Here is a 23,425-nt window from a genome sequence, read left to right as displayed (position 1 = left end):
TCCTCATTACGCTTGCGCAATTGCGTTTTTGCTTTATTTTTATTTTTTTTTAGCGGGAAGGCTGACATCACTAACACAGGACGGCGGAAACGAAGGTGCGCTTGCGCATCTCTCGCATATGACCTTTGCTGACCCGCACCTGTGTCCTAACGGTGGTGGGGGGGGGCGAAGGGAGGAGCTGCAGTTCCACGCATGCGCACTACCTCTAGATTGCAAACCGGGCCTTTTTTTTCCTAGGTGACGTCAGTGCAGTAGATGACATAATTTAAGGCGTGATACGTCATGACGCTGGCTTCTGATTTCGGTCCTGAGCACGGTGCCTTCTCTATGGTGCATTAGCTCCCCTAGAGCGCCTCCGGAAGTGGCCCCGCCTTTGGGGCGGCGGAAATAAAGACTGCTTTTGGCGGGAATTGAAAGGTAAGGGGCGCGCTGAGGGGAGAACCCGCCGGCGTTTCTCAAGGGCTTCTCGGGAAGCGGCTGGGGACGATGGGCCCCGGTATTCTGTCTTCCCCGCGTACATTTTAAGCTAGAAAATGGGCCCACCGCTGTGGACTCGGCCGCTCTCTTGTCTCTGAGCCTGTTCTTTGCGGTGGCTCCGCCCCCCGCCCCGCCCCTTCTGTCCTTCCAGGGAAGTTGGGCGCCTCTGGAAGGACCTCGTTCACACGACACGATACACGCGGGTTCAGGTTGCAACCGGGAGGGATTTCTGCGAAAGTTTAATGGTCGGGGGAGGGGCGAAGCTGGTTCGCGCAAGTGATTAGAAAGAAGGCCACGAGGTGCTCATCAACCCCACTGGCCTGTTGTGTGAACAGGGCCTTCGACTGAGGGAAAGCATGAGAGAAGAAGCCATGGGTGGAAACTCATCAAGGAAAAAAGCAGCCTAGAAGAACTAAGGAGGGATTTCCTGACAGAACAATTAACCAGTGGAACGACTTGCCTCCAGAAATTGTGGGTGATCCGTCACTGGAGGTTTTTAAGTAGAGTTTGGACAACCATTTGTCTGCAGTGGTACAGGGTTTCCTGCCTAAACAGGGGGTTGGACTAGAAGACCCTTCCAACTCTGTTATTCTAGTCTATGACACGTTCTGTTAGAAGACAGAGCCAGAGACCAGGATGTCTATGGGGATTCTCAGTCATCCAGGTCAGAGTTGTCCCAAAGGTGCTTTTTTTTTTTCCCAAGAGGCATCTGGACTTTCTGGGTTTTTCTTTTGAAGACATTTCGCTTCTCATCCAGAGCTGAAGAAGCTTCTTGGATGAGAAGCAAAATGTCTTCAAAAGAAAAACCAAAAAGTCCAGATGCCTCTTGAAAAAAAAAGCACCTTTGAGACAGAATGAAACTAGTAGCACCTTTTCTGACTGGTTTTATGAGCTGCGCGGGTTTACGGGTAGAGGTAACTGCACCAAAGTGACTTTATTTGCCCTGCTTTTGCCCCCTGAGAAGTCCCTCCTGGTGCAGATCTCGAGCGACCATTTTGGAAAAAAAGACACTTCTACTGCATACATGAGTCAGAGGTTGCTGAACTCGCATAACCCAGAAGATTTTAGCCAGTTTCAGAAGGTTAAAAAAAACACAATGGATGTTTTAATGTGTTATGATGGTTCTGGTTAAGGTATTCCAGATTTGTCTCATGTGAAATCTGCCTAAGCAATCTGTCTTTTCCCACTTCCTTATTTAAGGAAGTCTTTAAGGAATAGCTACATGAGTTTAGCCATTCTATTCATCTGATGAAGTGAGCTGCAACCCCCCCCCCCAAAAAATCCTGATGTCTGTTAATAATATTTATTTGTCAGAAAAAGTGCTACCATATTTCTGATTTTTGGCTACTATACACTAACAAGGTTTACCTCCTACTACCAGTATGTATTTGGACTGAATGAAAGCAAGCTGGTCGAATTACATGTGTCTTTGGATTGATGTTTTGGAATTCTGTGTATTTTTCTTTAAATATTCTCAGGTTAGTGTGTGATGGTAATTGGCCCCCTATTCTCTAAATGTGTATTAGTATATAGTAGTCTCTAATCTCTGTTGCTGGATGTGATTCCCCATTGGTCCTAGACAGTTGGTGAGTACACAGAGTAAAATGGAACTGTTGTGTTATAGGAGCAGTTGCAATGCAGGTAGTCCTTGATGTAAAACCATTAGTTTAGTAACCATTCAAAGTTACTGGAAAAAAAAAGATTTATGGCCAGTCCTCAGTTAACTACTGTTACATCATCCCCATGATCATATGAACAAAATTGGGGGATGGGCAACCAGCATATATTTATGATGGTTGCAGCATACCATGATCAGATGATCTCTATTTGCAACTTTCCCAGCAAAGTCAAGGGGGAGAGCTGGATTTGCTTAATGACTGCGTGATTCATTTAACAATGATTCTCATAATTATAAAGTTGTAAAATCAAGTGTGACTTACTTAAACAGTGCCTTGCTTTTAGCAATGGAAATTCTGGTCCCAATTTTGATTGGAAGTCAAAGACTACCTATGCTATAATTTTTCAAGACAAACAGTAACACAGGTCTAATCCTTTCCCATTCCTCCCTCTACAGGTTGCAACAATGCAGGCATTTCTGAAAGGTCCAGTCAGTGCTAAACCTCTCTCTACTAAAGAACGGGGAGCTGCTGCAACTGCAGGAAGCAGTGGGGAGAGCAAGAAAGTCAGACCCATTCCTTGGGTCGAAAAATAGTAAGAGTTTTGCTCTGGTTTGGAATCTGAGTAATGTAATTGCTGAGGATGAATGTGCAGACTTGCACTGCTGGGGAATGAGGATGTTTCAAATTAGTTTTTTGATTGTAATCACCAGATCTCTCTGCTTTTTCTGTGTCTCTCCTTGGTTAATCTTTGGCATTTAATTGGACTTACATATCTAGCATATATTCATGCTAGTCCAAAGTGATTTTGGCCCATGCTTGTATTGTTAGGGGAGTTTATTAAATTTATATGCCGCTCATCTCACCATCAAGCAACTCTAGGTGGCGTACAAAAAGATAAAAATGATAATATAAAACAAAACAATAAATATTAACATTAAAATTAACAAAGATGGCTAAGGAGGGAACTTATGCAGCGGGGTGGAGAGCCTGCAATGATACGCTACAGTGCTTTGTATTTATTTCCAGTGTTACTGTTCAACAGAAAATATAAGCTGGTTCAGTACAATGTTGTGTTTCACTTCATCACCTTGTTCTTTTAAAACATATTTAGACTTTTGCATTATTCAGTCAGTACCTGAAATGATGCTACCATATGTGCTCACTGGACCACCTAAGGAGATTGGAAAAGATTATATGGAAGCTCAGTCAGTATTGAAGTTAATCCTTTATCTGATGATATGGAGACTAACCCAGTCTCCCCAGGAGGCAGTATTGCTGATACCTGATTTTTTTTCCCACACAGTGTGAAGGATAAATAATACACTTATGTTATTATAACAATAGCTATATATTTGCATAATTTTAATTTCCCCCCAGTAATTTATCATTGATTGCCTTCATCTTATTAAGACTATTAATGGCTGGAATTTAGATCCTGTTATTGTGACAGGTACTTGCTCAGACTTCTAAGCAATAAAAGAGGTGCAGAAGGGCTCTGCGTGCCAACTCTGGTACACGTGCCATACGTTCGCCATCACGGCCCCATGCTATTTCAGACAAATGGCTGTTCAATCTCTTCTTGAAAACTTCCAGTGATGGAGCAATGAAGATGTTGTAATCATAATATACATTTTGATTTTTAAAGAGTAATTAGTACACCATTTAATGCAGTGTTCATTTTTAAATATCTAGCCGACCAAAATGCATGGATGAAGTTGCATTTCAAGAGGAAGTTGTGGCAGTACTGAAGAAATCCTTAAAGGGAGTTGATGTGAGTGCGGCAGTCATTAAAATAATTGTTTCATGTGGAAATTAAATGAAGATGGGAAAAATTTGTACTATTGCCAAGTCTTCATTTTTTTATCAAAATTCTACAGTCAAGTATACCCTTAACTGTTGAAAGATGCATATTGTGATTTTTTGGATTATCAGTAGTTCTTTTGGCAGTTGATCAGTTTTCCGAAATTGAGCTAAAAAACTATAATTGTGTGGAAATGGATAAATTAACATTCGAATTGAAAGATAAGGTAGACTCAAAATATTATATAACATGGAATAGATGGTATGATTGGATAAATCGGAGAAATGAAGGCAAATGTAAAATTCTGAATGAGAACAATTTTTTTTTAAAAAAAGCACCGTCAATAAGACAACGGATATGTGACTAATGTCATTTTTTCTTTTCATGTAGTGTTGTTTATATGGATATATATGTGTTTAGTGTGTATGTATATATATATATATGTGTAGCATTTCATTTTTAAATGTTTAATAAAGTTTGTTTTGTAAAACCAAAAAGAAAAAAAGAAAGAAAGATGCATATTGTGAATAAAGAAGCCAGTTTCCTAAATATTAAAGCAGCAGGTATCTTGTTTTTATCATACGGTAATTACATTGCCATTGATATTACATGTGCCAAGTGATAGTACAGGTAGTCCTCAATTTAAGATCACAATTGGCCCAGAATTTCTGTTGCTAAGCAAGACAGTTGTTAGGTGAGTTTTATCCCATTTTACTACCTTGCCACAGATACTAAGTGAATCACTGCAGTTCTTAAGTTAGTAACATAGTTGTTAAGTGACTCTGACTTCCCCATTAACTCTGCTTGTCAGAAGGTTGCAAAAGGGGATCACATGAGTCTGGGACACTGCAACTGTCATAAATATGCAGTAGCTGCCAAATGTCTGAATTTTGATCATGTGACCATGGGGATGCTGCAACAGTTATAAGTGTGAAAAATGGTCTTAACTCACTTTTTCCAGTGCCTTTGTAACTTTGGTCATGACTTGTAAGTCAAGGACTACCTGTACTTCTTAAAAGCTTGGTTTACATATTGGGTTTACATATTGCAAGATATTAAAATTTGCAGCAGCTAAAAAATTCTAAATATACTTTATAACCTACTTTATGGATTACAGCTTCTGTTAATGATGTCTTATGTCCCTCTTTATGTTTTCTTACTACTTGTTGTTTACATAGCAACTTAGGAAAGTAATTATAAATTATATATATATCAATAATTTTTAAAAATGCTGTTGCTTCTCTTTTGAATTTGACTCCTTGTATAATGTAAGCTGACTGGCTGGTCTATATTGATCCTGCTTCTTAGATATTTATAAAATTGGATTTAAACATTACTACATTTGCTGGCTAAATGGGAAAAATATTCATTCATTTATAATTATATTTCATCTTTTATTTTTCTTGTAACTAAGCAACTAATATTTAGAAATATTCATTATTTGAACATTAAGTCTTACTGGCTGAGATTAAAAAACAAACAAAACCAAGCCACTTGCTCTGCATGTTGAAGGGTTTCTGGTTCCAGTATCTTTTACAAAATACTAAGGCAGTGGCCTCCAACCTTTTGGGTACCAGGGAACGGTTCAGTGGAGAGAGGTTTTTCCGCGGACCGGAGGGGGTTTTTGTCTGCTGTCTGTATCCCACGAATGGGGATTCACTTGTTTGCATGGACCAGTTTCTGGCATGCCACGGACAGTGCTGGTCCATGGACCACCGGTTGGGGACCTCTGTACTAAGGATTTTTATGTTTTTGTTTTTGTCTTTTTTAACCTGGTGGGTTTTGAAAGCATCCCTTGGTACAGTCTAGAGATCTGCTCAAAGAAAGACCACTAAACACACACCTACACTACCTATTTGACTCTTCACCATTGTCTTGAATGCCTTGCTTTCAACATGTATTTAGACATGTTTGAATAACTGCATCTGTATTTTGTTGAAATGTGGTTTCTATGTAGCTTTCCACAGTTTTACCATATGTTTATCGTGAATTTTAATTTGTAAATATCCATGTATTTCTAACCTTTTCTGAATGGAATAACTGTCTGCAGGTACATTAATTTTATTGTTGGAAAGAATAAAATACAATAGATTGGTCATTTAAACAACCCTGTTTAAAATATGGCCATTCAATCTGCAATTCTTTTATACATTTCCCTGAAATTAGGTTCTGTTGAACCCGCTGGGCTTTTCTTTTCAGTAAGGTTAGAACATAGATGGTTGGATATTTAAGAATGTGTGAGTTTGTGAATAAGGAGTAGATATAGCAACAGCATTGTGGAGAAAATATACATAGAAATTTTAGATTTTTTTTCTTTCTAACATTTTTTTCTTATGCTTCTTGTGATTGTATGAAAAACAGGAAATATATATATATATATACTAAATGTATTATCATATTCTTTAAATTTCTTTCTGTTGTAGCTTCCCAACCTCTTGTTCTATGGCCCTCCTGGAACTGGGAAAACATCTACTATTTTGGCAGCAGCTAGAGAACTCTTTGGGTAATATGAAGTTTAGTGAAATTGAATTTGACTCTATCCATGTGTCTTTCTTCTCAGTAGTGTGCATGAACATTTTGAAATTTTATAACATAGTAAGAATGGGTCGTGTTCAGAATTAAGAATAAAATAGATGCTGTATATATGTAAGGCTGATTGGTGAAGAATTCCTAAATGTGGACATGGATGCAAATACAATATCTAGGACAGCAATAGGAATGCTACCACACATTGTTTTGGACTCCAGGGTCATCAACCCCAACCTGTGTGACAAATCTCCAGGGGAAATGGGAGATGTAGTTCAAATCATGCTTCTCTGTCCTGTTTTAGGAACACACAAGGGAGTGGGAACTTGAGGGGCAGAATTATGGTAAATATAATGCAAGCTATAGCAGTGGGCAGATTTGGAATTTTGAGACCCTATTTTAGCAGCCTTGTGAAGCAGCTGCCTTGCTGGGCATAGGAAATTCTGCTTTATCAGAAGGCAGAGCGATCAGATTGCTTCTCACCAGCTTCTCTAGTCCACCAGGATGATCTCTACCACCTCTGTCTTTTTTCCTAGGGTGCAATTCCAAAGAACCACCCCTATTTTATTTTCTAAATCCTACAAAGACTGTATGGATCCCCAAAGCATTGTCGGAAATTCAGATTAGGCTTGAGTTTGATCCTTTATTTGGGAAACGATGGCTCCCTGCGTATTATTTTCATTAAAGATTCCAAATAACTAATAATATCAGGAGAGGATCAAGGCTGGTATCTACAGAGCTCTTGGTTATCCCTAGGCATTAAGTTGGCTCAGAAGTAACCTGAAACTATAGGCTATCCTCGATTTATGACCACAATTGAGCCCAAAATTTATGTTGCTAAGTGAGATGTTTGTTGAGTTTTGCCCCCTTTTAAGACCTTTCCTGCCACAGTTGTTAAGTGAATCTTTGCAGTTGTTAAGTTAGTCACATGGTTATTAAGTGAATCTGGCCTCCCCATTGACTTTGCTTCTAAGAAGGTCTCAAAAGGGAAACACATGACCCCCTAGGACACTGCAGCCGTCATAAATGTGAGTCAGTTGTGAAGCATCTGAATATTGATCATGTGATCATGGGGAAGCTGCAATGGTCATAAATGTGAAAAACGGTCATAAGTCCCGTTCTTCACTGCCTTTGTAACTTTGAACAGTCACTAAACAAACTGTTGTAAGTTGAGGACTACCTGTAGATTTCTTTGAAATTAGCAGAAACATATTTTGATGCTAACTGTCATCAGCTAAAATTTACATTCTTGCAATTGCATTCCACAACTTGAGCTTCTAGATGTAGTAGGACTGCAAGTTCCTGAATTTCAGTGGGAAGCCATGCCCCCTGGGAAAAATTGGGCAATTGAATCCCAACGTACCTGGAAGATAGTACAATGGGGAAGTGTCAGCTCTTCAAGATAGACCAGCTTGCGAAACAAACACTGCATGAACACAGGAACTCTCGTTATGATTCATCTCAGACAGCTGTTCAAACCATAGGTGGCAGTGACCTGGGATAGGCAGATGTGGATGTTTCATGGTGTTAAAGGTATCATCGCAGGACCTAAGCTGTTCTGAGTAAATTGCCTTTTGCAATTGATTGATGGAGATTTTGTCAATGCCGATGGTGTTCAGGTCATGCTCCAGATGTTTTGGGATTGCACCCAGGGTGTCTATTACTATTGGTACTTCCTTTGCTTTTTTTTGCCACATTCTGTTTCTATTTGCACGTCTTTATATTTTGTTATCATCTTTTTCTTCTATTCTGCTGTCTTCAGATACTGCCACATCCACTATCCATTTTTTTTTCTTTCCTATGGACAGTTGTTGGATAGGCAGGTACTTGTCTCTCTGAATTCTAAAGTCCCAGAGCAATTTAGCTTCTTCATTTTCTATTAATTACTCTTTTATTATTATAGTGTGCAGTAACGGAATCTTGAAAGTCAGACAGATTCTTTTCCCCCTAAAGCAGTGGTTCTCAACCTTCCTATGCTGCGACCCTTTAATACAGTTCCTTATTTATTTATTTATTGATTGATTGATTGATTGATTGATTGATTCGATTTATATGCCGCCCTTTTCTGGAGACTCAGGCCGGCTTACAATGCATTAAGCATTGTGATGACCCCCAACCATAAAATTATTCCTAAGACCTTCGAAAATATGTGTTTTCCGATGGTCTTAGGCGACCCCTGTGAAAGGGTTGTTCGACCCCCAAAGGGGTCGCGACCCACAGGTTGAGAACCACTGCCCTAAAGAGAATAAAAATGGGACAATCTTCAGGTTTTTCTTCACTCCCTCCTCTCTATCCAGCCTAAACTGATGTTTAACTAAAAGATATATCCCTGTACTTTACTACAGACAAGTTGCTATAGCAGTTTACTTTATGAGAATTCAAAATGTGAACCTGGGTTAACAGTTCTGCCTAAGACGTTTATTAAAAAGTGTTTGTATTTCTTTTGTTATAAATAGTCCTGAATTGTTCCGGCAGAGAGTCCTTGAATTAAATGCATCTGATGAACGTGGAATACAAGTCATTCGAGAGAAAGTCAAGACTTTTGCCCAATTAACAGTATCGGGAAATCGTTCAGAGTAAGCTCCCTATGATAGTATTTCTCTCTGTTTCAGGTTAACATGAGTTGCTTTGTAATGCTAAAGTAAACTACAAGTCAGAACTGCACTATGAGGCTCTCAGATGATGCCTTAGTCAGTCATCCAAACTTTACTATAATCTGAGGGGAATTTATCATTCACCAAGCGTACATATCTTTGCTAGTGTCTCCGATAGAACATGTGTAGGCACTGAAATGTAATACATTAAGATCCTTAAATTGTGTCCTTCAGTTAATTAAAATAGCAGCTTCAACTATCCGTTTGGGTAACTTCTCTCTCGATTGATCAGATTATGATAAGAAATAGATTAATGTATCAAGCCTTTAAATATTCTATAGGCAGAAAGGAAAGATATAAGCCATATCGAGCTTATGTATTGAAAAATTTAAAGCAGAGTTTAGGAAAAGCATGAGTTGATTTGGCCTGTTTTTTCTGCTTGGTTTTTTTTCTTTTTTGCTGGGATTTAAGGACAAATAACTACTTTAGCTAAAATCACATTCTTTTCAATGAGAGGGATTTCTTAAATCCCTCTCTAAAATGGGGAAAAACAATTCAAGGGTTTTAAAGGTGAAATTGACGCCATAAACTTCTGTAAAGCTCAAGGATCAGATGTTGCCCTTAAAACCTACCCCCTAAAAGGCCAGAAACTTTGGCCTTGCTAAGTATGGACAAATTAGAGGAAGTCATAAAAGTGAATGCCAACACTTTCCATAAATGAATCCATGAGAAATAAAAAGCCTAGAAGAAAATAATGTGGCCTGTTTTGAATAACAGTGAGAGAGTTCCATGTAGTGCAACAGTATTTAGTTAAGTTGGGGAACAGAATGGGGAAGGTTCCAATTTAAATTTTTTCCCCACTGTAGGTTCTGAATGGGAAGCAATGTTTACGCCAGAATGTGTTTGCCAGTAGACGGTTGAAAGCACTGCTTGTGCTAGCACCATAAATGGCTCACACGTGCTTTTGTGATTGTTTGTGTTTAGCGGCAAACCATGTCCGCCTTTTAAGATCATAATCCTGGATGAGGCAGATTCTATGACCTCGGCAGCTCAAGCAGCTTTAAGGCGCACCATGGAGAAGCAGTCTAAGACCACACGATTCTGCCTTATCTGTAATTACATCAGTCGGTGCGTATGAATTATAGCATGTGTTTGTATTTATTTACTCTTATGAAAAATGTATTAGGTAACTGAACCTTGGAGTCCACTCACCTATTGGTAACATCGTGGGAATATTGCTGAGATTTTCTGGGGAATGTTACAAATGTTTTTATAACTGCTTTTTTTAAAGCTGATTTTTCAGCTTCCCACTCTAGCCTTCAGCTCTGAGATTTCCTGGTGTTTTCCCATCCAGATAACAACCAGGTCTGACCATGCACAAATTCTGAGTCTATATTTGGTTAGCTCTGTTTGTTAAAATATCTGTCTAAGAAATCAAAGAATGTATTTGAATTTTAAAGACAATTATGTTTTACTTACGGGGAAAAAATGAATATGATAACACAATTCTAATATGTGAAAATGTATATCCTGCCAACCTAGCAGTTTGAGAGCAAGCAAATGTGAGTAGATAAATAGGTACCACTTTGGTGGGAATTTAACAGTGTTCTGTGTGCCTTTGGCATACAGTCATGCTGGCTACACAACCACAAAAATATATTTGGGCAATGCTGGCTCCCTTGGCTAAGAAACAGATGAACACCATGCCCTAGAGTTGGATACGACTGGACAGGGAAACCTTTACCTTCATATGCTGTGGAAAGAAACTGTTGTAAGAAAATAAGAACATAAAGTGTTTCTGTTTCCTCTGGTTACTGAGTTTTTCTTCCTGTCTTTGATAGAATCATTGAACCGATTACATCTCGATGCTCCAAATTTCGTTTCAAGCCACTTTCTGACAAAACCCAACGCCAGAGACTTCTAGACATTGCTGAAAAGGAAAATGTGATGATCAGCAATGAGGTAACATGCCAATTATAAAATTCTTTGTCATAATATTGTGAACAAAAGGTAGTATTTATCAATGGTTTTTTTGCTTGTCAAAGAAGTAACGCTTGTGAATGGAATTCCATGTCCCACCTCCCGAAGGTTTCTGCACACAGCTTAGTTCTGTAGCACAGAACTGGAGAATCCCCTTGGACAGAGGAAAAGAAACCTCTGCTGAATTAAATACAACCTATAAAGTTTAATTGTGTGTTCTTTCATCTGAGAGCCTGAAACAGGCTGTCAGTCTTTTGTAAGGAATGGAGATAGATTAGACTTAGAACAGTCCTTCCAAAATGGAATCTCTAATTTTATTTATACTAACTCCAAATTGCCAGGATTGAGAAGATGAACTTAAATGTAATACTGGGAGATTGTACATAAACAGTCCTACAATTTGGACTTTGCATTCCAATCATTGAAATTCAATAGAAGTTTAACATGCCCTTCCCACCCGTATCTCCAAAAGAAATGCATAACCCACTAATGTGGATTGAACTGCCTGTGGCTCACTACAAATGAAACTTCCTTCCTTCCTTCCTTCCTTCCTTCCTTCCTTCCTTCCTTCCTTCCTTCCTTCCTTCCTTCCTTCCTTCCTTCCTGCCCTGCCCTGCCCTGCCCTGCCCTGCCCTGCCCTGCCCTGCCCTGCCCTGCCCTGCCCTGCCCTGCCTTGCCTGCATAAAAACAACAAATATACAGTCCAGATTAAAAACAGCAATAAACTGATGAAAGATCCAGTCAAACAAACATATCACACACTCAAAAAGGGACTCCAACTACTTAGCCCAAAGCCCTGGGACATCAGCCAACTCTTTTAAGACCCACCAGAATGCCATCAGGGTGGTAAGCTCCTGGATCTCAGGGGGACCTCCCTTCAGTGGACAAACACTTGAGTCAGAGAAAACACTCTTCCGGGGTCCTGATAGATGGATGGTTTCTCAAGTGAATCTGGAGCATGCCAACTGTCGGAATCAACCAGCCAGGCTGACATCACATGAAATAGGCAATTCCTAAAATAATCATGTAGGACTTTATAGGTCATAACCAGCACTTTGAATTGCACCTGGGAGCAAACCAGGCAGCCAGTGCATCTCACAAAGCAGAGGTATCACATAGGCATACTGAAATATGTCCATCACTGCCTATGTGACTTCATTCTAGGTCTAATTGAAGCTTCCAGGTGCTTATCTTGAAGCACAGCCCCCTGCAAAGTGCATTGTAATAATCAAGCTGTGAGCTGACCAGGGCATGAGTGATGTCTGAAGGGCCTCTTGATTTAGGAAAGGACAACACAGGTGTACCAGATGAAGCTGGGCAAAGGCCTTCCTTGGCATAGCTGCCACCTGCTAATTGAGCAGGAGCTGAGAGTGTGGGAGCGCTCCTGAAGTGTGCATCACTTTTGAATGTGGATTTGTTCTGCAATCCAAGGTTAAAGATAGACTATCCCCAAATCTAGGTAGCCCAAACTTCCACACCACTCAGTCTTGGTAGGATTAAGTTGATAGTTCCTCCCACACCATACCTGCATAATCTCCAGACAACCTCAACAGTCCCACCTGACTGACTGAAACTATCCCCAAAGGAAGGAAAATCTCCATAAAATTGTGATTTATTCCTAACCCCTGGCCTTTTGAGCTAGCTCAAAAGGATATCATGATTGGCAATTTCAAAAGCCGTTAGAGCTCAAGGAGAGTAACTATGGAAGCTCCACTTCCATCCAGCTCCCTAGGTGGCTCAGTGGCTAAGACGCTGAGCTTGTCGATCAGAAAATTGGTGATTCGACTCCCTAGTATAGGTCTGCGTGAGCAGGGGATTGGACTAGATGACCTCCAATGTCCCTTCCAACTCTGTTACTGTTACTGTTACATCCTGGTTCCACCACAGATTATTAACAAGCTGAAATTTAAGTATAAGATGCTAAAAAGTGTGCTTTGCAAAATGGTATTCATTGTTTTCCTTTTCTGCATACGATTTCTTTTGTGTTTCTTTTATTTTCAATATTTATTGTGTTATACAGGCAATCGATTACCTTGTTCATGTGGCAGAAGGAGATTTGAGGAAAGCAATCACACTTCTTCAGAGTGCTACACGATTGACAGGCGGAAAAGAAGTGACAGAGAAAATTGTTATTGAAATTGCAGGGGTAAGCCTTGATTTGAGATGACGTATTTGCTGTTGTAAAAAGTGATGATTCAAAATTGTGATTTTTTTTTCATTAAAGACATACCTTCAGAAGCTGCACACTTATTTTTAAAGACTTGCCTAGAATAATGCTCTGGGAGTTTTGTGTGGAAGAGAGACATTTTTTTTCTTGCCATAATTTGTATTAAGAATTTTAATTATAGTTGTAAAAACTAATGTGAACTAAACTTAGAGAAAAAGAAGAGAATAGGAAAGAATGCAAGAAAAAAGAATATAGAATAAAAAGAAGAAATACGTAAAGAAGTGATTTCCTACTTTAAATATGAATAAATATTAAATATTCTTTTATTTGAAACAAACTTAATCCAAATATTGTCATAGGACTGGATTTCTCTTCAATTCTTCTTCGTACTATCACACCAATTTCTTCAAGGTTTTAACAAATCTCTGATACAGCCGTCAAAAAATCATTTTTAGGTCACTCTTTTGATTTATCACTTGTATTTCCCATTTACTGATTATTGCTTTCAACCTGGCTCTTTTCTATATTTCCAGTAATGTGGATATAGACAAAAATTGCTTGGGAGTGTACGGGAGATCAGTATGGTGTGAATGTGGTGGGACTTGGGGTGGCTGTTTCAGGGCCCAGGAGGGCGTGTGCAGGGCAGGTGCAGTGGGGCAGGGCTTTGGTTGCTGCTGCTGGAGGGGGTGCCAAGGGCTGCAGAAGTGTGGCAAGGTACAGGTGGCTGCTGCCAAGTGCAGAAGATTTATCAGAGTGACTTGCAATCTTCCCTGCCAGCTTCCCCATTGATTTTGCTTGTGACAAGGAAGCTTGCAAATGGTGGTCACTTGCCACGTGACACTTCAACTGCAGTAATTGTGAGGCAGTTGCCTTATCACAATTACATGGCCGCAAGGGTGCCGGGATATCCAGAAATTCAAGGGCCGGTTGTAAGTACCAGTTGCTCAGCATTGTTGTAACAGAATAGCAATAACACTTAGACTTATATACCACTTCACAGTGCCTTACAGCCCTCTCTAAGTGATTTACAGAGTTAGCATTTTGCTCCCGACAATCTGGGTCCTTATTTTACTGACCTTTGTAGGATGGAATGCTGAGTCAACCTTGAGCCGGTCAGGATGGAACTCCTGGCAGTCAGCAGAATTATCCTGTAATTGTTGTGACCTAGGCCCAAGTAGTTATTACCAGACACAATCAGTCCTAAACAAACATATTTTATTAGAATAGCTGAGAATTACTTCATTCTCAGTTTAGTCCAAATTAAGTCCAAAGCAAATTCTTCATAAACAGTCTTTAGGCCTTATCACCAACCTTTGTCTCCTTTGGCACCCTGCCAAAAGTTTTTCTTGGCAAAAGTTCAGAAGCAAGAGATGCCGACAAGAAACAAATGTAGCAATGTTGCTTTCCTACAAAGATCCCAAGAGCTGTTGTTGCTCTTTTAAGCCTTATGGGAGTGGCCAATCATTTCCTGGCCTTACTCCTAAATCGTCCTTTTTGCTTTAGCTGCTCTTGCCTTCTGGCAGCTCTTCGCATGCGTGCACTAGGAACAGGCTCCTCCTGTTCCTTTGCCTCTCTGCTATCCGTTTCTTGAGGCTCCGGAGTCCGTGCATCGCTCCCAGGGGGCCCTGGCCCCATCTCTGCCTCCAACACAGAGCCCTCGTCGGGGCCTTCCCCTGACTCTAGGACTGGCCCATTGTCCTCCCCAGCCTCCTCACTGTCTGACTCCGCTGCCAGCTCCGCAGGCTGCTGGCGGACCACAACAGTAATATTGCATTCTAACCACTGCACCACCATGGCTCAAATGGTGCTGGTGATGTGGTTTCAACCGAGGAATACCTATATAGCAGGGGTGTCAAACTTGCGGTGTCACGTGATGTATCACAACTTTTTCCCCCCTTCGCTAAACCGGGTGTCGTCCTGGCCAGCGCGTGACACATATGGCCCGCGGGCCACAAGTTTGACAGCCCTGCTGTCAGGGTTCCAAGTAACACCCCCAACCGAATAAGATTTTGAGGCCATCAGTTCCTTAAAGTTCCATTTTATTAGAGATGTCATATTGGCACATCTGGGAAAACCCGAATCCGAAAGCACCCCGGGTTTTCTCCACCCAAAGGAAAGTCACAGTCCTTTCCCCTGCACCCACAAGTCCATCACATGGTCCAATCAATCCACCGTCCCAACTAAAGATGTTTCCAAGTTACGCCTTTCCAGGTGCAGGCTTGAACGTCCTTGACTCTCAGAGAAAAGAATGTTATTTTGGCTATCTTATCTCTACCCACTCCGTGCAACCCCCCTCCCCCCAGTTTCCCACAGCAGGCCTATGCACTAAATGTAGCAGCTGTGAAGATCCAAAGAGAAAGATGGCCTCCAGGGCTGACACCTGCTGTATAGGAATGATTGTGGTAGGTTGAAAATGAAATTGAGATAAATGTTACAAATATTGGCATAAGGTAAGCTAGATGATGCAGGATCAAGTAAATGCGAGTGACCAAGTACAGAAGGCAGAGTCGGGTAAATTGTCTATGGATATGCTGGAAGCAAGGATGAAGAATAGAAAAAATATGGATAGATATAGTGAATGGTTTCGTATAAAGTAGATTTAACCATGATTTCCTTTTCTTTTTCTCTCAGCTCATGCCTTCACTTTCTCTGTCTTGCTGTTACTCCTTTCCCACTTCCGCCTAACATTGCTTACCCTAAAAGGGAATAGCGCGATGGGCATATATGTATGCAAAATCAAGAATGCTGGCTGCGTTTCTCATTTTTGGAAAAACCTGGGCTGAAAAGACTATACTGCTTGTGACCATAGGATTTTTGCTTGCCTATCTGTATTTTCTTATTGTCCTGGTGATTTACATAAAAAGAAACAGTTTTGTGTGATAGGAGATGGATAATGTATCTATGTTTTATTTCTACGACTTTATATTCTAGGTTGTCCCCAAAGAAATATTGGATGGACTGCTAAGTGCCTGTCAGAGTGGCTCTTTTGAAAAGCTGGAAGCTGTAACAAAGGTGAGTTCCTTAAGATTTGAATGAGATACAGCAAGTAGGATTTTGTATTATAGGACGCTCTTTTCTATGCTGGTAAGCGGTACATAGTACAATTGCGTAATCACACTGAAACTAAAAACCGCCTGCCTTTAAGCTAATCTTGTGTCAATGTAACATGAACTGCCTGACATTTATTTGGCTTATGACCTTAGGTAGAATAGAGCTCCTAAGAGGAGAAGTATAACTCCCTAGAATTAATTAACTTTCTAACTCCCTTTGTACAGTAAGGATATGTTATGTTCAGCTTGACTAATGTTCAGCTTCAGCATGTCTTTTTGAACAATTCAAGGTGGCGGGCACTAAAAATACATGAAAATTGGGACGTTTGTGTGTTGTGCTCCATGTTTCCCACTCTTACATATTTTTCTCCTGGTCTACTTTAAGGAGCTATGATAAGACAAAAATAGAGAGGTGTCTCTATTTTCTTTTTCTTTTTCTCTCTCTCCCTGAGCTAGCTGATATTTTTGCTTTGTGTCTCTGTACCCAAGATTGGCTTGGGATATTTTTTTCTCTGTGTAAAAAATATATGTGAGTGAATTGTTTGGTAAGTCATAAGGTTATAAACGATTTTAGAACCAAAGGGGAAACTGCTTTGGAGTATGTATATTATGTATACATGTAGCCCCTGTCATTCTCCTAAACCAAATTGCCCTATTCCAGGATTGTGCTGTAGAGTTGTTGGCAAATGCTAATTCAGTCTCCCCACATGCTCCAAATTCCCTTTGAAAGAAAAGCACAGCATAGCTCTGGTGTGCTTGGTGTGAGTAGGTGTTTTCTTGCTTGTATCGGGGTACAGGTAGTCCTCGACTTAGAACTATTTGTTTAGTGACTGTTAGGTTACAACGGCACTGAAAAAGTGACTTACAACTGTTTCTCATACTTACGACCAATGCAGCACATGGCTGCTGCAGCTTCCCCGTGGTCACATGATCCAAATTCAGACTCTTGGCAACTGATGGATATTTATGATGGTTACAGTGTCCCGAGGTCATGTGATCATCTTTGATGACCTGAGAAGCAAAGTCAATTACTGACTTATCTGCAGTGATTCACTTAACAGTGTGACAGAGATCATAATATGGAGCAAAACTCACTTAACAACTGCCTCTTAGCAATTAAGCTTAGCAACATAAATTTTGGGCCCAACTGTGATCATAAGTCGAGGACCACCTGTGTTCTGTAATCATTCCTAGTTTGTGTTTGGTACAGTGAGTGTTGTGCTCTTAAGGAACAAATGTGGTATTTAGCAATCGAGTTTGAAATCTCTCAGTCAGTCAGTCATATATTTAGTTTCTTGGATAAATCTGTTTTGTATTCATCCATTTATTTTTTTGTGAAATGGGCTTTTGGGATAGAAAGCTAGGTTCAAAGGGGTAGCATTGCATTTTGGAGATTCATCTCTGCCTTGGACCCATATTTGGGGAATATATATATATTTTTTATAAAGCTTCAGGAATTTGTTTTCTGAGAAATGGGTAGTTGTGACAGGTGGTATGTTTTACAACTCACATTTTATGAATGAGCAAACATACCGTCCCCCCACCATGAAGTGCCTCTTGTTAACTTTAGTATTCAAAATTTGATATAAAATCCACCGGCTCAAAATAGCTGCGTAGCTCATGTAGGTCGAAGGGAGGAGGAAGAGAAGTGATTTTCCTAAGCAGGTATTTTCTGAGACACTGCAGATAAGATTCCTGCTTTGAACAAGAATTTGTGAATTTTCCCCCCAAAGCAAATTCTATATCCTTATGGGAGCAATTTACTTTCCATATATAGTTGGAAATCTTGACACACCCCCTCCCTCTTTGTATCACTGTTGTCTCAGATTCTGTAATTATGTTGGCAGTGGTAGCAATTTTTCACACACTGTGAGAATAAGCAGTGATCTGCCTTGGAGCTAAGTAAATTCATCACTAGAATAGATTGTTCCTCTGTTTGCAAGAGCAATCCCTCAGTCTCTGCAGGAACACTGAGGAAGATTTAAATTCCACTTTAAAAATAGAGCAAGTGTCTATACTCCTGCTTGTCTGCAGATTGTTAAACTGAAAGGGAAAAGCTTCCCTGTAGAGCAGTGGTGTCAAACTCGATTTCATTGAGGGCCGCATTAGGGTTGTGTTTGACCTCGCGGGGGGGAGTGGGGGGTGGCCAGGGTGGGCGTGGCCAACAGGCCGCCTGTAGCGGCCCGAGCACTCTACCAGCAAAAACAGGTTCCCAAGCTCCGTTTTCAACTGGGATGGCCTGCTGCAACTCTCTGCCAGCGAAAATGGGCTCACGTGGCCATCAAAAGCTCCGTGTTCACTGGCAGAGGCACAGTGGGCTGGTCCTTCGCTGTTTCCAGGGTGCTCTTGCGGGCCAGATCTAAGCACCCTGCGGGACGGACCTGGCCCCCTGGCCTTGAGTTTGACACCCCTGCTGTAGAGTCTCCTTTAACAGTTAATGTTACAAGATTGGTACCTTCTTAGTACTTTGTTCATAGGCCAGTGCCGGTAACACCTTCATGTTTATTCCTGCCAAGTAAGGCTTCTGGTTAACTCAGATGTTACTAATCCAATTATCTGATTTATTCTTAAATATTCTTATTAAACAATAGCGCAGTAGTAGTGTTGAACAATATAAAATCATCTCCCCTTGTTGGGACCAACAAATAACCCGATGGAATGTGTGCTGCTCTATTTTAAAAGCAAACTTTCAAAAACTATAGGTACCATTTCATTTGTAATTTCTGGTTGCCCTAGGCTTGTGGTCTGTTGCTTCTGATTTGGGTGGATGTCAGAAGAGGCAGCTACATTGGCTGGCTAGCAAGCTTTGCTTTTCCTGAAAAAGACACTGGCTTCAGGGGATGTCTGGCTGAGCAAGGCTCAGTCAACCTTGAGCCTGGTGAGATTTGAATTTGCAGTAATTGCAGGCAGTTGGTGCTACTTAACAGCACTTTAGTCTGCTGCGCCACCAAACTCTCTGCCTCCCAGAGATCATTCAAGGTGGCAAGGCATACTGGCAAAGGTGGATCTTTTTAGGGGGGCAGAATGCAGAAGAATGACCACGGACAGGGTCTTCTTGTAGTGTAGTAGAACTTTGCTATCTCTAAACCTGGATTTTGGGGATGCTGGGAGGATGGCATAGCTTGGCTCTTCCTGGAATGCAGTCTGGTGAGCAGAACCCTGCTGAGTTGAGCTCTCAGTTGACTTGGTAAAACCAGCATGGAGGTGCAACATTCCATTATCACAAGAAGGAATCAAGTTGGCATTTAGGAACTTGAGGTCTGAGTAAATGAATAAAATCCCAAGTATTTGCCACCTTGAATGATCTCTGGGAGGCAGAGAGTTTGGTGGCGCAGCAGACTAAAGTGCTGTTAAGTAGCACCAACTGCCTGCAATTACTGCAAATTCAAATCTCACCAGGCTCAAGGTTGACTTTCCATCCTTTCAAAGTAGGTAAAATGAGGACTCGGATTGTGGGGGCAAAAAGCTGACTTTGTATAAAACGAACACCGCTTAGGGGGGAGCGAAAGCCCTACTAAGCAGGTATATACAAAAGTATGAAGGCTATTGCTTAACACATTTTAAACCGCCCTGAGTCTCCGGAGAAGGGCAGCATATAAATCGAACCAATAAATAAATAAATAAATAAGTTTAATGAAATGGTCTATTTCACTGGCTGTTGCTCAGTTTCAACTTCTACATAATAGTGCTCACTTGTAATATTTCAAGCAAGTCTATGGGCAACTTTATCCTAGTAAGGAATTAATAATTGAACTTAGTATCTCCTGGCTTTATACTATATAGGACCAGCAATCAGCACCTAGATGAGCATAGATTAACATCAGACAAACAATCAAGTAAATAATACCCCAATAAAGGAACTGCCAAACAAGTCAACAGTAAACAGCCAAACTACAACAAACGAACAGCCTAACCCTAACCAAAGAACCACCAACACCCACTCCTATCAACACTGACAGGAATATAAATTGAAAGCAAACCTCACTCCTTACCAGGACTGATGATTTGACTTAGTTTGGTTGTTTTCTTGCAGACTTTTCATTATCCAAATTCGGAGACCACCGAGGATCCCCTTACTATATAGGATTGGAAGTACTTTCACTAGGTTTTAAACCGATATTAAATTATTTAGTCTTAAGTCAATAATAACATCCACCTGTTAATACTAGTCCTTCTTATTTGTTCTTGCTTATAGAATGTGATCAGTGAAGGCTATGCAGCTACTCAACTGATAAATCAGCTTCATGATATCATCGTTGACAAAGAAGACCTCAATGACAAGCAAAAATCTGTAATCATAGAGAAATTTGCTGTAAGTATTTGCATTCAAGCTCTCTCAGAGGCTAATGAAATATGTGGTTAAAAATGAATATGAAACATTAAGGACTTGTGGGAAGTTGTATTTTAGAAATCACACACAGTAAGACAGAGATGGGTGGTTTCTAAATGTGATATATAAATAAAAGTAAGTAAATAGTCATAAAGAATCAGTATGGTAAACAGTTTCACAAATTGTTCCGTGGTGGGGGGTTGTAACTTCACCAACTTTCCTGTGCTCTTTGGCTACTTGGTAGTAACAAGAACAAAAAATAGAAGTATAATTTATCTATGCATTTAGAGAAATATTTAATAGAAGCTAATATTCTTGCCAAAACAACAAATAGATAATTCAACCATCTTCAGCCTGATATCTCCAGGTGCATTGGGCCATTTTCATGTCAGAATGGGACAACTCATCACAATCAACTCACTTTGGCCAATTTGCCGCAGCCAACTCACGGTGGAACAACTCACTGCAGGACAATTCAATTTAATTATTTAAAATAATATTTAAAATATTTTAATTTTTGTCATTCACATTTTATTTTGTCCCTTCTTTGGCATCTTTTCTTAATTATTCTAGTTGGCCATTTCTTCAATATTAGTGTATCCTGTGGCCAGATGGCTGTGGCAAGTTGTTGTAGATATTTCCACATTAGCTGGAAATTTTAGTAGGTATAACCTAACTAAATCTGGGGGGGTACAAGTTGGAAAAGGTTGGGTCAGCAGATTTTTCTGTACTGGCAACTAAAAGGACAATTGCCTGAAAAAATGGCTAAAAAAATGCTTCAGTTTTAAAATTTGCTATGTTGCAAGGTCGTTGAATGAGTAGTTGTTAAACAAGGACCGCCTGTATATTAATGAATATTAGACAGGCGGTTTAATTTTATTCTCCCCTAGAATAAAAAAAAAGTTAGATACATATCTTGCAAGGGAAGAGGAAATATATCTGCTAAAATGTTTTGCTTTATGCCAGGTATGATTGTTACCAAACTTGGCAAATCTTGAATGTTTTGTTTTGTTTTGTTTTGCAGGAAGCAGACAAGTGCTTGGCAGATGGTTCTGATGAGTTCTTGCAGTTGATCAGCGTCTGTGCAGTCATGATGCAGCAGCTAATTCAGAATAGCTAACTGTAGGGGATAAGTGGCCTTTTGATGATGGCCATCACTGACCTTTTCTCTGCAGTTTTGGCACACAGTTTGCAAACTGTTCTGTAAATATAGACTTTGCTATGGATTTTCATCTTGTCGCTTTCATTTTAGCTTTTCTGGTTCAGGTCGAAGCTACTGAGGAAAGGAAGAATCAAAGCTTTTTTCTGCTATACATACATACATACATACATTATACAAGCCATCTGGTGATCAGGGTATTGACATAGTATGTTAAAATAGGGGTCCCCAATCTATGGACCGCAGTTCACTACCAGGCCGTGGCCTATTCACAACCATGCCGGTGTGCACAGACAGCCCAAGTCACACACACAAGTGGCAGGTGCTAGTGTGGGTGGTGGCCATGCACTTCTGCTCACACAAATGAAGATGTGCGCATGTGGTCCTGCCCCTCACACAAAACCATCTCTCTTGTTAAAACAGAAGCTACGGTTAAGTGATCATATTATTACAATACAGCCAATTTGATATAGTTGACTAAAGGCATTAGCTTAGAGACTGTTTTAGTCCCACCTTTAGGCACAAAAGCCAGCTGAGTGACCTTGGGCCAGTCACACACATTCAGCCCTAGGAAATGGCAAACCACTTCTGACTTCTTCCCAGGAAAACTGTACTTGCCATGAGTCAACATAGACAAAGGCACAGACTTGAACAAACACATGTAATTGGATACACCCAGAATATATGGCTTTAGATTTCAAGATTTTTTGCTACAGGTCCCCATTACATTATTAAAATGATTTATGTGGATAATATTGGTATTTGATGCTTACAGTATTAAAAATTGACAAACTTAAAATATTTGACTTTGGATCTTCAGCTGTCCCCAGACAACTTTGAGAATTGCTGGCTTAGGTCATTTTCTGAGGCTACATCACAGTGGTCCCTCATCCTATAAAACCTAATCCTAAAGCCTTAAATTTAAATGAGGCCCCCATCAAATTTCTGGAACATCTGATAAAATTGGTAAATACTTTTTTAAAAAATTGTCATTTTCTTGAAATTGAAAAAAAAAAAAAGCATTTAAATTTTGGTTTTAGTAGTCTAAGACATGAAAGAAATTAAGAAATGCACCAGATCATAAAATATTTAAACATACCTAACTTGTTTTAGAAACAAGGATGCTTTATGACAGATGTTAGAGATGAATGGAAGATGCAAGGTAAGTTTAAATCCATGTTAACTAGAAAGCACCAGTTGTGTGTGTCATCCTCAGACATCTCTTCAGATTTTAATCCTGCCAAAACTCAACCAGCACTACTACTCGGGTGACCCAGAGAACAGAGAGAAACTTCCAAGTGCTTCACCGATTCTCTTAAGAGTGGTGTCAAACTCGTATTTCCACGGCATCATGTGACATATCAGGACTTTTCCGCCCCTTCACTAAACCAGGTGTGGGTGTGGCCAGCATGTGATCCAGCCTAGCTGGAGTTTGACAGCCCTGCTCTAAAAGGATGCAAATGACCAGCTGTCTACAAGGAATATAAATCCTTCCATTCCCCACTATCCAGTCAGAGATGAAGCAGCATCTTGGATGAGAAGCAAAATGTCTACAAAAGAAAAAATCCAGCTGCCTCCTGAAAAAGCATCTTTGGGACAACCATGACCTGGATGATTGAGAATCTCTAGTTTTGCCAAAACTTGACCACATGTAACACAGCTGGCCTTTGTCTGCACACACCCTCCCCTATATAACAACTGCTTGATTTCTCATTTTCTTTG

The 23,425-nt window shown here is 40.3% G+C and overlaps 1 protein-coding gene across 2 annotated transcripts; it reads left to right on the top strand.

The window, feature by feature from the left end:
- The first annotated feature begins 35 nt into the window (after window positions 1-35).
- RFC4 (replication factor C subunit 4) lies at window positions 36-21,770 on the top strand. 2 transcript variants are annotated; one of them, XM_034438888.3, is made up of 11 exons: window positions 36-417; window positions 2,552-2,688; window positions 3,789-3,867; window positions 6,321-6,400; window positions 8,880-8,999; window positions 10,002-10,145; window positions 10,859-10,979; window positions 13,018-13,143; window positions 16,096-16,176; window positions 20,410-20,526; window positions 21,569-21,770. In XM_034438888.3, the coding sequence occupies exons 2-11, from the start codon at window positions 2,561-2,563 to the stop codon at window positions 21,662-21,664; spliced, it is 1,092 nt and encodes a 363-aa protein (XP_034294779.2). In that variant the 5' UTR covers window positions 36-417; window positions 2,552-2,560; the 3' UTR covers window positions 21,665-21,770. The 2 variants fall into 2 exon arrangements, with proteins under 2 accessions (XP_034294779.2, XP_034294780.2); XM_034438889.3 differs by having other exon boundaries at window positions 401-948.
- The last annotated feature ends 1,655 nt before the right edge of the window (window positions 21,771-23,425 follow it).

The sequence above is a fragment of the Pantherophis guttatus genome, chromosome 6 (assembly GCF_059756535.1).
Source record: "Pantherophis guttatus breed Tessera chromosome 6, ASM5975653v1, whole genome shotgun sequence".
NCBI lineage: Eukaryota > Metazoa > Chordata > Lepidosauria > Squamata > Colubridae > Pantherophis > Pantherophis guttatus.
This window is presented reverse-complemented; position numbering and strand designations above follow the sequence as displayed.